The sequence below is a fragment of the Bombina bombina genome, chromosome 2, assembly GCF_027579735.1.
Source record: "Bombina bombina isolate aBomBom1 chromosome 2, aBomBom1.pri, whole genome shotgun sequence".
Taxonomy (NCBI): domain Eukaryota; kingdom Metazoa; phylum Chordata; class Amphibia; order Anura; family Bombinatoridae; genus Bombina; species Bombina bombina.
This window is the reverse complement of record NC_069500.1, coordinates 773713867-773727301: the sequence shown is the minus strand read 5'-3', so window position 1 is coordinate 773727301 and position 13435 is coordinate 773713867. Positions and strand designations below refer to the sequence as shown.

Sequence of the window (13435 nt, the reverse complement as noted above, 5' to 3'; positions counted from 1 at the left end):
AGTGGATCTGTGACGTGCCTTGCCAGTCAAGTTTTCTCTTGCTTAGGTAGCGATCCATCGCTATTCAATCCAGATAAGTGGTGCAGGGATGGATTAAAGTTTTTAACACCCAAATTAGGACATAGAACCTCGGCTTGCCGAGGGGGTGGCGCTGCCTGTTATGAGCCGCCGCTCCAGTCCTCAAATTGCCCGATCTTGCCCTCCTGCGTCAAAAGCACAGCTAATATCCTTGCGTACAGTGAGCCTCTCAATAGTGCAGAGGTATCTATTGTTACTGTGGTGCTTATGCTGTAAAAGTATTCCGTTACCGGCGGTTTTCCAGAATTTCAACTGGAGAGCTAAGAAAATGCGACCATTTCTGATCGCTGCACGGACACGCCCCCCACAATCATAAATTTTATTGTCTCTAGGCAGCACTTTTTTTTATCATTGGTTTTGTGAAGAATGGTCCTATATGCAACATATGTCAGTCTTGTTCAGTTGAACACAATCCAAATTCTCAACACACATTGACTGGACCATTTTTCACTTACTGAATTACAGTAATTACAGTAAAAGGACTTAATATATCCTAAAGGAAATCTTTTTTACACGTATTACCTAGTACCCCAAAAAGTATTCAAACATAGCATTGGTTTTGCACAGCAAAACTCACTATGTTAGATGACATTAGGAAGCAACACTATCTGCTCAATCAATTTACCAATAAAAATTAGCCAAATGAATAACCCAATAAACACGCATGCATAGTATGCCCATAATTCCCATGTTCAAATCCCTTAAAAAGACATACACACATATCTTTATGGTTTGGAGCAGAACAGGTTAAAGGGACATGAAACCCAAAAATGTTCTTTCAGATTTCAGATAGATCATACAATTATAAACAACTTTCCAATTTACTTCAAGTATCAAATTTGCTTTGTTCTCTTAGTATATTTTGTTGAAGGAGCAGGAATGCACTACTGGAAGCCAGCTGAACACATCTGGTGAGCCAATCACAAGAGCCATATATATGCAGCCACCAATCGAGAGATAGCTATCAGTAATGCATTGCTGCTCCTGCGCCTACCTAGTTATTCTTTCAGCAAAGCATACCAAGAGAATGAAGCATAATTGATAACAGGAGTACATTGGAAAGTTGTTACAAATCACACGATCTATCTGAATCATGAAAGAAAATTTTTGGGTTTCATGTCCCTTCAATTTCTCCTTCACCTATTAGAATCACTAAACGCTATTAAAATGGTTCGATCAACATACATTTGTTTGATATTAACAGTGTGCATTTTTTCAGATTTTTGGATTACGAAATCAAGAGATTAACAATGCAGATTGAGAGGTATTAACAAGAGAAGCATTTTTTTCCGTAGGGAGCTTGTGGGCCCGTGTTATGAAGAACGCTGCTCCATAACCTGTCCACCTGCTCTGAGCAGGCGGACAGACATCGCCGTAAATCAACCCGATCGAGTACGATCGGGTTGATTGCCAGATCCCTGCTGGCGGTCGATTGGCCGCAAGTCAGCAGGGGGCGGCGTTGCACCAGCAGCTCTTGTGAGCTGCTGGTGCAATGCTGAATACGGAGAGCGTATTGCTCTCCGTATTCAGCGAGGTCTGGCGGACCTGATCCGCACTGTCGGATCAGGTCCGCCAGACCTTGTTAAATATAGGCCAATAGGTCAAATTGTGCTCTCTCATATTAGCTTATACAACGTTTACTTAAGCCTGCAACATTCTACACAGTGATTGATTAAATTACATTTACATTTATATGCCCCTCACTAAATGCAGCAATGGAGCCCAGAAACAAGAATTCCACTTTCCACCATCACTGAAACACTCTTAAAACAGCAAAATGACAGTGTTAAATTATTTACAAACATTTGTTGTGTATATAGATCTTTAGCAATGCAGTATTGTATTGATATTTAATAAAAATAGTGAGTGCTGGTGACACCATATTTTTTTCCCCTGTAGTCAGTCTCAAGAACACATAACAACTCTACAATTCAGGTAGAGTGTGTAATTAGGAAACAGTTTACTTATATGAGCAAATATACCTCATGTAGAGCATACCAAGGTAGGCTTAGGATAGTGGACATGAATGCACTACTGGGAGCTAGCTGACCACATCAGTAAGCAAATGATCAGATTTATATAAGTGCAGCCATCAATCAGCAGTTAGCTCCCAGCTCCTGAGCCTACCTAGGTATATTTTTAAACAAAGGATACAAAGATAATGAAGCAAATTAGACAGAAGAAGTAAATTGCTTAACACTGTTTGCTCTTTCTGAACCGTGAAATAACATTTTGGGGTTTCATTTCCTTTTAATTTTGATTTGTTTGTTCCTATAAGTATTCCACAGTGCCATCCACCTTCGCCTACATTATATGTATGTAAACTCATATAATACCCAGACCAGTAATATATGACAGAGTGGTTTTTGCTATATGGCACTTAAAATAAAATACCTGCAGCATTCTGCCTACATAAATATGTAAACAGCCTGAGAAGAGTAGAAATCAAGATCAATTTTTTTTTCCTTCATAAACCAACCTTTTGCTATTAAACATTTGCTTTAAAAGATGTTCATTTGGAGAAATGGACTTTCATTAATGCCAGAACAGAAACCTAAGGTTGTTACTACCCTCTAACACTGAGAATTACTGACTATTAATTAGTTTGCTTTTAAACATAGCAGACAAAGAATACTTCCTCTGCAACTCATAAGGGAAACATACAAAATATCAGATTATAGGAAAACTGATGTGCTCAGCAACTGCATTAACGGTAACTGTAACCACCCTGTCAGCCCTTCGATATGCTTTAAAATCCTAATACGTCAGCAGACCTACTCTCCTTCCTGACAACTGTGAAATCTTCAGTACTTTTTTATTAGTCTTTTATACCAAAAATATATATTCTACAAAAAAAGGAACCTGGTTTCTATGTTCTAATTTGTCAGAGAGAGTATTTTCTTTATTAGTGTCCCATATCACCTTTGTAGGGTTAAACTCATCCCTACATTTTCTCTTGGGAGACAGAACTAATTGCAGCTTCTGAGCAAGACACATCCAGTGACTGGTAACTACTTGCATATGCCTCGTATTGGCTGGATTGTATATAAAATAGCTGTTTCTGCTAATTAGAAACCACAACACAATACAGTGGGTTGAGTTTGTAGGGAAATCATACTTCTATCTTATATGTCTAATTATTTACACTAAGTCCTCCTAATCGTATTTATCACTGGCAACTCAAAGGCCAATACTTATAATAATGGAAAATGAACATCGCAGTACCTCTCTGTCACAGACCCACTAGGAGCATTATTTTATCTAAACATTCTTGTTTACCTCTTGTTTTTGTTTTTTGGAACCAGGAGCACAGAAATATTCAGTATAGGTGGGGATAGAACATCTATTTTAAATTACAAAATAAATGTAAATTAGCTATTTGTAAACAATTTAAGGACAGATTACAAGTGGAGCACTAATTTATCACGCGCCCGCAAATGGGCAAATTCACAGTATCCAGGCGCTCGATAAACAATCAGTAATTACAAGTGGCTGGTTAATGCTTCCCCAAGATCTCTGGTTAATTTTATAAATGTGCCCCAAGTGCCCCCAAAATACAGTGATGTGTATTTTATTCAAAAATAAAAATTGTACCATTTTTATTTTTTAATAAAATAACTGCACCAGGCAGTTTTTGGGGTCTTAATTTCGCGGGAGTGGGGTGTTAGAAAATAAATTTGCCTTTACATTGCGGTCTATGGGAACTGTGTGTTCCCAGTAAATATATTTGTTTATGCTTATATACATATATATTTTCAATTTGCTGCCATCACTGCATGACTTACCCCCTTTGCTGCACTAGGTTCTGTGCCGCGTATGACGACATCAGAACGACGCTCTCATTGGAGCCGAATTCTAATACTTCTACACTATCGGTACCCATATACTCTGCATTCCGGGTCACACAAGTCCAAGGTGCCTGCAGGTCGAGCAGCACCATCAGAGCTCACAGAATATGGTGACAGGGCAGCAAGGCAAAGTTTTTTTTAATTTTCTGCTTCTTATCAGCTACCAAAATGTATGTTTCTCTTTTTCTTTCTTATCGAGACCCCTATAGTCAACATGGGGCCTCAGATGACACTTCTATTCTTTACAGGGAACTCTGCACCAGCTTGAAAACTGGAATGGTGGATTAAACTTTTCTCCAGGTCTACCTAAATATACTGATCTAGTGTCTTGTGTCAAGGATGAATGTGGCCCTTGGATACAGACAACAGATCACTGGAACAGTCACACATGTGATTGGCAGAATTAATTCAGCTTTCTTTAGGAGAAATCCTTTAGTATGACCCAATAATTTTGAGACCCAGGTGCTTATGATCCACAGCAGGTAGTTCCAGTAGGACTGTCAACAGCTTAGAGACCTGTAGGTATTCTTTCTGGCATCAAGGACTCTAGAGGGAGCTCTCCTTACTGCACAAATCACATGACTCAACTGTGTAACTAGCTCTGCTAACTGGATCAGCAGTGGTTTCCACTTGGGACAAGCAGTGCTCTGTGAGTCCCGAGCGGTACTTCTACTGTGTGTTTACCATTTTTTTCAACTATTATGACCCTTTAATAAGTATTTTGCCCAAAAAGTCAAGGAAGCCCGAAAATAACTTTGAATGAGGAACTATCCCTCTGTGTTCTGTCTTACATCTATCCTATGTGAATTGCATATCTGTTGAATGCCAAAATTCTATTCTAAACTTGCTCTTCTAGTAGAAAGGTCTCGTTATGCACTAGAGAAGCTATAAGCTACAGAAATAGATAGCTCTCTAAGGGCCTGATATTCAAAATCTCACCGGATGCAGACAAATCATGCAAAATCTTTGGGATTTTTTTTTTAGACCTTGTATTGTAATGTAGGAATATCTGTTTCACATAAAGAACATTACATAGCAACATAAACATGTCCCAAGTTAAAATTTGTGTTTCTAAAATGTTTTAAGGGCCTCGCCATACCGACGAGACTTTTTAGAATATCTCGCCTGAGCGGTGAGGTTTTGAATATCATACCCTAAATGAGTACAGCAGGCAAGGATGAATTAAATTAGAGAATGTGCTTTTCAGATTGAAGGGACGGTAAACACGTTGCAATTACAAGACATTTTCTAAAGTGTTGCTATATAATAACATATCAGTCAAGTCTTAACATTTTTGAGACAAATGACAAATTCACAAGAACTGCTGGTGCATTTATTGATGTGCAGCGGACATGATAAGCTACATCGCATCATGTCCGCTCGCACTATGATAAATCTACCCCTTAGAATTAGAAATTGCTCAATTTTCAGAGCTAAATTACATGAAAAGGGGGCAAATTAAATAATGAAAATATATTGTAAAGTTGTTTCATTCTGCTTAACTATACATTGTATATACCAAATATCAAGGTGTTTACTGTAATTTAAAGCAGTTTAGGAGATTAGAGAATTTGCTGAATTATAAAGTTTCTTGTGGTAGCCTTGTAAAACAACAACTGAAATTATACTGCCGGAAGGAAATGGGCAGATTTGTATAGCACACATCAGAGAGTACTGGCTGTTTACCACAAACCATACAAATTAAAGGAACATTTAGGCGCATGTCAGAACGTACTGATTAGAGGCTATTTTTGTAAAACATACAGATTAAAGAGATGTTCTAGTATATGTGAAGCCACAATATTTTGACTGAAACACTACACACAAGCTTAATATAAATATTACCCAAATGTGCAATAATAATACACTAAATAAAATGTGTCTCCTCTCTTGAGAATGTGAAGGTTTTAAATCATTATGCAAAAACCTACATAAGCTTTAATTTTTTTTAAACCAACAGTTTTAAGAGGGAAGAGATGCATTAAACTTAATGCAGCACTTGCATGTCTATTTAAGCACACATAAATACTAAAATATTTATACCACTGAGAGCCATTTATGATGTTAAACAGACATGGCATGCAAGGACAAGTGATGCTACACATGACGTCCCTACAAAGGACATTTTGCAACAACCTCAATTGCATAATTAGGAAGATTATCAAGGGTTAGAGGCGTAGAAAATTTGTAGTGAGAATTAAAGTGATTCTGTAAGGGTTTATAAATATGTATACATATATATATATATATATATATATATATATATATATATATATATATATATATATATATATATATATATATATACTGTATATATATCCCAATGTGAGCCCATCACACTCCTCCATATATCAGCGTCCATGGTGCAATTCAAAGTAAGAACATATAATCCAAGCAGGAAAGCACTCTCCGGTATTTAAAAGGGCACTGAACCCAAATTTTTTCTTTCGTGATTCAGATAGAGCATGCAATTTTAAGCAACTTTCTAATGTACTCCTATTATCAATTTTTCTTCGTTCTCTTGCTATCTTTATTTAAAAAAGAGGGCATCTAAGCTAAGGTGCCAGCCAATTTTTGGTGGGTGAATTTAAACACCAATCAGCAAGAACAACCCAGGTTGTTCACTAAAAATGGGCTGGCTTCTAAACTTACATTCTTGCTTTTCAAATAAAGATACCAATAGAATGAAGAAAATGTGATAATAGGAGTAAATTAGAAAGTTGCTTAAAATTGCATGCTCTATCTGAATCACAAAAGAAAAAAAATTGGTTTCAGTGTCCCTTTAAATACCGGAGAGTGCTTTCCTGCTTGGATTATATATAATATATTATATATTTGCATATAAAGAGAGAGTCGCTCTACCAGGAATGAACAACAGCTCAGTAGCTTGTTCTATGGTAAGTTAACACCTAGGAGCAGCTTCTTTTAGCCCATATGTATATAATATACAGATAGAACTCCCAAAATCCAAAATTATTCTGAAATCCAGACTTCGTATAAATATATTTTTTAAATAATATTATTAAAAAGTATTTTCTCCGAATGAAAGCCACAATCTTCTCTGTGAGCGTCTTTGGCTTGGTTTTTGTGTTCTAATAGGCAAATGATAGTCTATATTTATTTAAAACAACTACTATCTCTCCGATTACTCTTTTTGATGGTACTATGTATACAGAAGTATTAAAAATAATATAAAACTACCTTTAGGTTACATGCATCAGCTGTATAATTACATGATGTAAATATTGCATAAATTACATGAGATATTGTTGTTTACACTTGGTCCCACTCCCTCATAAAGCTGTCCCATTTTATAGATGCAAATATACAAATATTCCAAAATCCAAACCTTTCCCAGTTGTGTACCTGTATATTTTGGAAATTGGTCTTGATAAAGGCATGGAAATCATACTGAAAACTTTGGAATAGTTCGGATTTTAGATTTTTTTTAAATGTGACTGTTTGGAGAGGTGATGAGACCAAGGGGCTGATTTATGAAAGTGCGAACGGACATGATACAATGTAGCGTATCATGTCTGCCGCACTTCGATAAATGCCGACAGCATACGCTGTCCGTATTCAGCATTGTACAAGCAGTTCTAGTGAACTGCTTGTGCAATGCCGCCCCCTTGGCCGCTAGCAGAGGGTGTCAATCAGCCCGATTGTATAGGATCAGGCGGATTAAAGTCCGCAGCCTCAGAGCCGGCGGACAAGTTATGTATGGAGCAGCAGTCTTTAAACCGCTGCATCATAACTGCTGTTTCCGGCGAGCCTGAAGGCTCACGCAGAAACAGGGGCATCAAGATCCATTTGGAGCTTGATAATTCGGCACCATTGTATTACCAACAATATCTTATGTCATTTAGGCATTACTTGCAATACTTTTGTATGCATAGTACCACCGGATAAATAGTACAGTACTGTAATCAGAAAGGTAATATATATATTATTCCATTATTTGCAATTTAGAACACAGAAAAAAACAAACCAAAGACACAGGCAGACAAGATTGTGACTTACAGGTGGGAGAAAATAAATAAATAAATATATATATATATATATATATATATATATATATATATATATATATATATATATATATATATATATATACACACACACACTCACCGGCCACTTTATTAGGTACACCTGTTTAATTGCTTGGTAACACAAATTGCTAATCAGCCAATCACATGGCATCAACTCAATGCATTTAGGCATCTAGACGTGGTGAAGACGACTTGCTGAAGTTTAAACCGAACATCAGAATGGGGAAAAAAGGGGATTTAAGTGACTTTAAACCTGGCATGGTTGTTGGTGCCAGATGGGCTGGTCTGAGTATTTAAAAAACTGCTGATCTACTGGGATTTTCACGCACAACCATCTCTAGGGTTTACAGAGAATGGTCCGAAAAAGAGAAAATATCCAGTGAGCGGAAGTTGTGTGGATGACAATGCCTTATTGATGTCAGAGGTCAGAGGAGAATGGGCAGACTGGTTTGAGATGATAGAAAGGCAACAGTAACTCAAATACCCACTTGTTACAACCAAGCTATGTAGAATACCATCTCTGAACGCACAACAAATCGAACCTTGAATCAGATGGGCTACAGCAGCAGAAGACCACACTGGGTGCCACTTCTGTCAGCTAAGAACAGGAAACTGAGGCTAAAATTCGCACAGGCTCACCAAATTTGGACAATAGAAGAGTGGAAAAATGTTGCCTGGTCCGATGAGTCTAGATTTCAGCTGCGACATTCAGATGGTAGGGTCAGAATTTGGCGCAAACAACATGAAAGCATGAATCCATCCTGCCTTGTATCAACAGGTCAGCCTGGTGGTGGTGGTGTAATGGTACGGGGGATATTTTCTTGGCACATTTTGGGCCCCTTAGTACCAATTGAGCATCGTTTAAACACCATAGCCTTCCTGAGTATTGTTGCTGACCATGTCCATCCCTTTATAACTACAGTGTACCCATCTTCTGATGGCGACTTCCAACAGGATAATGCACCATGTCACAAAGCTCAAATCATCTCAAACTGGTTTCTTGAACATGACAATGAGTTTGCTGTACTCCAATGGCCTCCACAGTCACCAGATCTCAATCTAATAGAGCACCTTTGGGATGTGGTGGAATGGGAGATTCACATCATGGATGTGCAGCTGACAAATCTACAGCAACTGCGTGATACTATCATGTCAATATGGACCAAAATCTCTGCAGAATATTTCCAACACCTTGTTGAATCTATGTCATGAAGAATTAAGGCAGTTCTGAAGGCAAAAGGGGGTCCAACGAGGTACTAGCAAGATGTACCTGAGTGTATATTTTAAATTGATTAATTAAAAAGTGTGGATTTCAGAATAAATTTGGATTTTGGAATTCAGGATTTTATATCAGTGTTTTCCCGAGGCTCTTTTTAATGGGTTCACCACTCGGTTGATTTTACTGACCACCAAGATAAATTATTAGCCAAAAGTAAGCTAGACATGGCTAATATTAAAAAATGTCAATGTTTATTGCTTGAATTTTTATTAAATAAATGTATCTTAAATTACGCAATTAGCATGTGCTTTGGAAAGAAGAAAATGTAATAATATTACTAAGTATTATGTGGCCCCACCCAGCCACTTTATAATTCCATGTGGCTGGAAAAAAGTTCAGTGGAGAACACTGTATATCATATGTCACAAAAGGCATAACATTTACGTGTGTCTCCCACATAACAAGTTTAAAAAAAATAGATAAATATTGATTTACACACTTAGCCACAGCTGCTTCACCTACCAGCTACAAAGCTCCAAGTTCCAGGTATGTACTAAGGTCATGATGAAATCATCTAATGCCCAACAATGTGTAGCAGGTGGCTTCTGCTTGCAGCACATATCAATGTCACGTAGGGATGGGTGAATATTTTGCACATTTTAACACATTTGTTTTTTTTAAATTTCGAATGTTTGTACATTCTAACATCTGTTTAATGTAATAGTATTTCTAATGCTTTCTTTAAATGTACTATTTATTTTTTCTAATAATTTGATTCAAATTATGCAATGTTCAAATAAGAAATATTTGAATCGATATAGTTGTAATAGTATTTCTAATGCTCTCTTTAAAGTGAATGTACATTTTCATGAATGAAAGCCCTGTTTTTAAAAATACTATTAAAAACAGGGGCACTTTCATTCATAAAAGTTTACATTGCAGCCGTTTTTTTAAATACTTACCTTTTATTCCTTGCAAGCTTGGAACACCGGAGCAGCGATTCCCCCGCCCCCAGGTCTTCTCTTCTCACTTCAGAAATGACGAATCCGGCTTCCTCCAATCATGGCGTGACCTCAGGCAATGTTTGCTCTGGGAGGGGAAGCCGTTATTGGAGGAAGCCGGATTTGTCATTTCTGTCGCTGTCATTGGGGCTGGGGGCGGGGGAATCGCTGCTCTGTTGTTCCAGGCTTGCAAGGAATAAAAGGTAAGTATTTTAAAAAAAAACGCTTCAACGTGACCTTTCATGAATGAAAGTGCACCTATTTTTAATAGTATTTTTAAAAACAGGGCTTTCATTTGTGAAAATTTACATTCACTTTAAATGTAATGTTCAAATTATGCAATATTTAAATTAGAAAAATTTGAATCCATATATTTGTATTTATTATGTATCAATTTACTAAATTCCCTACCACATGAACTTTTGAATAATATTTGTTAAATCGAATGTTACAGTCGCAATTTTGAATGTGGATATTCAATCTAATTATGAACATTTGAAAACTAAAGTAACATTTGAAAACCAGAAATAACATTGAATTACTAAATTTTAATGGATTTTCCTTCTCATTAACATTCATTTATCCAAACCAAATGACCACTGGACTACTTGTTCTAACAAACAAATTGCACTTTCAACACATTCGCCCATCCCTAGCCACAAGGTGGCAGAACAAAGAACCAAGGCAATTTTTTTTATCTTTCTGCATGTATTGTATTGAGGTTAAAGGCTGTGACACACACTGCAAGCGACGTGGCGCGAGGCGACTTTGCGCCGCATCGGTTCTGAAGTTCAAATATTTCAACTCTGAACACTCAGATACGCGACCTGACGCAGCTGAGAGCGCAGAGTTGAAAAGGCAGGACACACTGAGCACGCACAGCCGCATCATCACGCTGCACTCCGCATCGCTTGCAGATGATATACAACTTAGTGTTGAGATTTTAAATATCAGTCCACTATCCAGGGGGTTAAACTTGGTCCGTTGGGCGTTATATATTTCTGTTATCTATAAACTATTTAAATTGTATTTTTATCCATACAGAAGATAATTATTATACTGTGCTAGCAAGGTCAAGCTCAAAGCATTATGATACTTAGTAATGGAGGCCTTTAAATATTTTACCAAAACAGTGCTAAAAATGTGTATTTTTTATGTATGCAACATGAATGCATCTTACATTACCTTACATTTATGGTATTAACTATTATTTTTATTAAAGAAAGCATGGCAAGTACAGTGCAGGGATATGTAGGTCCATACAACCAATTTTCAAGTATGCTGCAGGGAGTCTGCCTTCTAAACAGCCTTACACACGTGTAATTCTGCATATTGTGCCAATATTTAAATATATTGCAAATATAACAACATTATTGCTCGGCAGCAGAAGGCTGTGTGGTACAGAGCAATTAGATGTTGCAGAACGGTATATCATGCTTAGTATACAGAATGCAAAAATGTCCCATACACAGGAGAGGATCCTGCACCCTTATTTTCCAGATGCATATTAATATAAGCATAGACAAAGCATGGGCTGTGCAGTACAGGAAGAAGAATCAGCTGCCAGCGTACAAACCCTTACACACATACCATGTCAGCTGATTCACACTGCAAAGCATCCTGCACCCAATATAGCATTATAAACACACTGCAAGATCCCATACAATGTCCGCAGCCTGACTCCAGGTTATTATACCGGGGTTAGCTCTGCACAGGATTGTAGTGTACACACAGCATGGTCCAAACACTGCAGCTAAGTACAGGAAGGAAATAATGCTCATACCTTATACACATGCAATGTCAGAGCATCCAATACATAGCAGCGAGTCCTCAACCACATCTATAAGCTAGACAGGATTTGTTATAATTATACGAATATAACCTAATAACAGGAGGCTGGTGAATTCATTGTAAATAAAATCCACATACCACATATTAACACAAGCCACACAGGACAGGGTCCTTGTCCCTGTATAACCCCTGTTTATTCCCAGGGTTTATTCTAAGCTGGCACCAGTCTTACCCAGGACCCCAGTCGTGCTCGTGCCATGCTGGCTGCCAGCTGGTTCTCCCTTCTCCCCATCGGGCTGTGCTCTCCTACTTCTATCCGGCTCGGTGTCCGGCATGCTGGGGCCAGGATCAGGATGGCATGGGTCCGGAGGTCCCCGCTGTCATTGGGGCTGTGATGAGGAGAGAGGAGGGACAAAGGACACTCAGCCAGCAAGGAGCTTCACAAACGCAATACTTTGCTGCACGGGCCCGCCCCACTCACTTTTTTTTCTTCTTCTTTCTACTGCTGTGCTGTCTGATAACGTACTGAGCATTATTTATATGAGGCATGGTGCCTTAAAAGGCCCTTTATTGCATGCAAAACTTTTCTTTTATTGTGTTATGCATATGAAAGAGCAGCATTTACACAGATTTTTGGCTGACTAAAAATGCTAGCTAAAATCTGTTTAATATTCTGTATAGGACAGTGCTGTATTGGGTCTGCAGGCATAACAAGAAACTAACTTATCCATGACAAGAACATAATTATATATATATATATATATATATATATATATATATATATATATATATAGATAGATAGATAGATATATTAATATTAAAAAAAAATGTTTATTTTATATGAAACAAAGGGAATCACTGACTACAATGCCCCTTTAATAGCAGATTGTTTTGGCTGTTCACTTTTACAAAAATATGCCATTAAGCTGACATTTGCATCTACATATATCCCTACAGGTTTCTAGACACATCCCCAGCGTTTAAAAAGAATACTTGTGGGAAAAAATTGCATTAATTGATATACCTTCTGCCATGTGACCTATGGAATATTTTAATAATAACCAATTCCTATGAAAATGCTCAATTTTTCTGTTCCTATAATTCCACATAACCACTATAAATGTAATACTCTACTTTCAATATAATATATATCATCTACTGTTCCATATAACCCTTCTACTTTATATAATAAACCTATGCCATAGTAACTCTTGCTATTGTTCCATCCATATAGTGCATCCTATTACTTTAAATGCTCAACATTACTTTTGTTCCATATAATCCTTCTTATAACATCAATATTGACTTCATATTTCTCATAAATCGCCTATTTTTCCATATATAAAACTCCTTGTCCTATTTCTCTGAAATTGTTTCCATCTTCATAAAAGCACCCACATATAGATTAGCCTAGTGATAATAAAGACATGCAATGTTAGCCTTTTTATA

At 37.3% G+C, this 13435-nt stretch overlaps 1 protein-coding gene across 1 annotated transcript in view; it reads right to left on the bottom strand.

Moving 5' to 3' along the window:
- Window positions 1-12410, bottom strand: part of ANO8 (anoctamin 8) — a 308265-nt gene extending 295855 nt beyond the window's left edge. The window contains exon 1 of the mRNA XM_053702928.1: window positions 12219-12410. Coding sequence (XP_053558903.1) covers window positions 12219-12321 — 103 coding nt within the window. The 5' untranslated portion in view covers window positions 12322-12410. The remainder of the gene's footprint in view (window positions 1-12218) is intronic.
- Between the last annotated feature and the right edge of the window lie 1025 nt (window positions 12411-13435).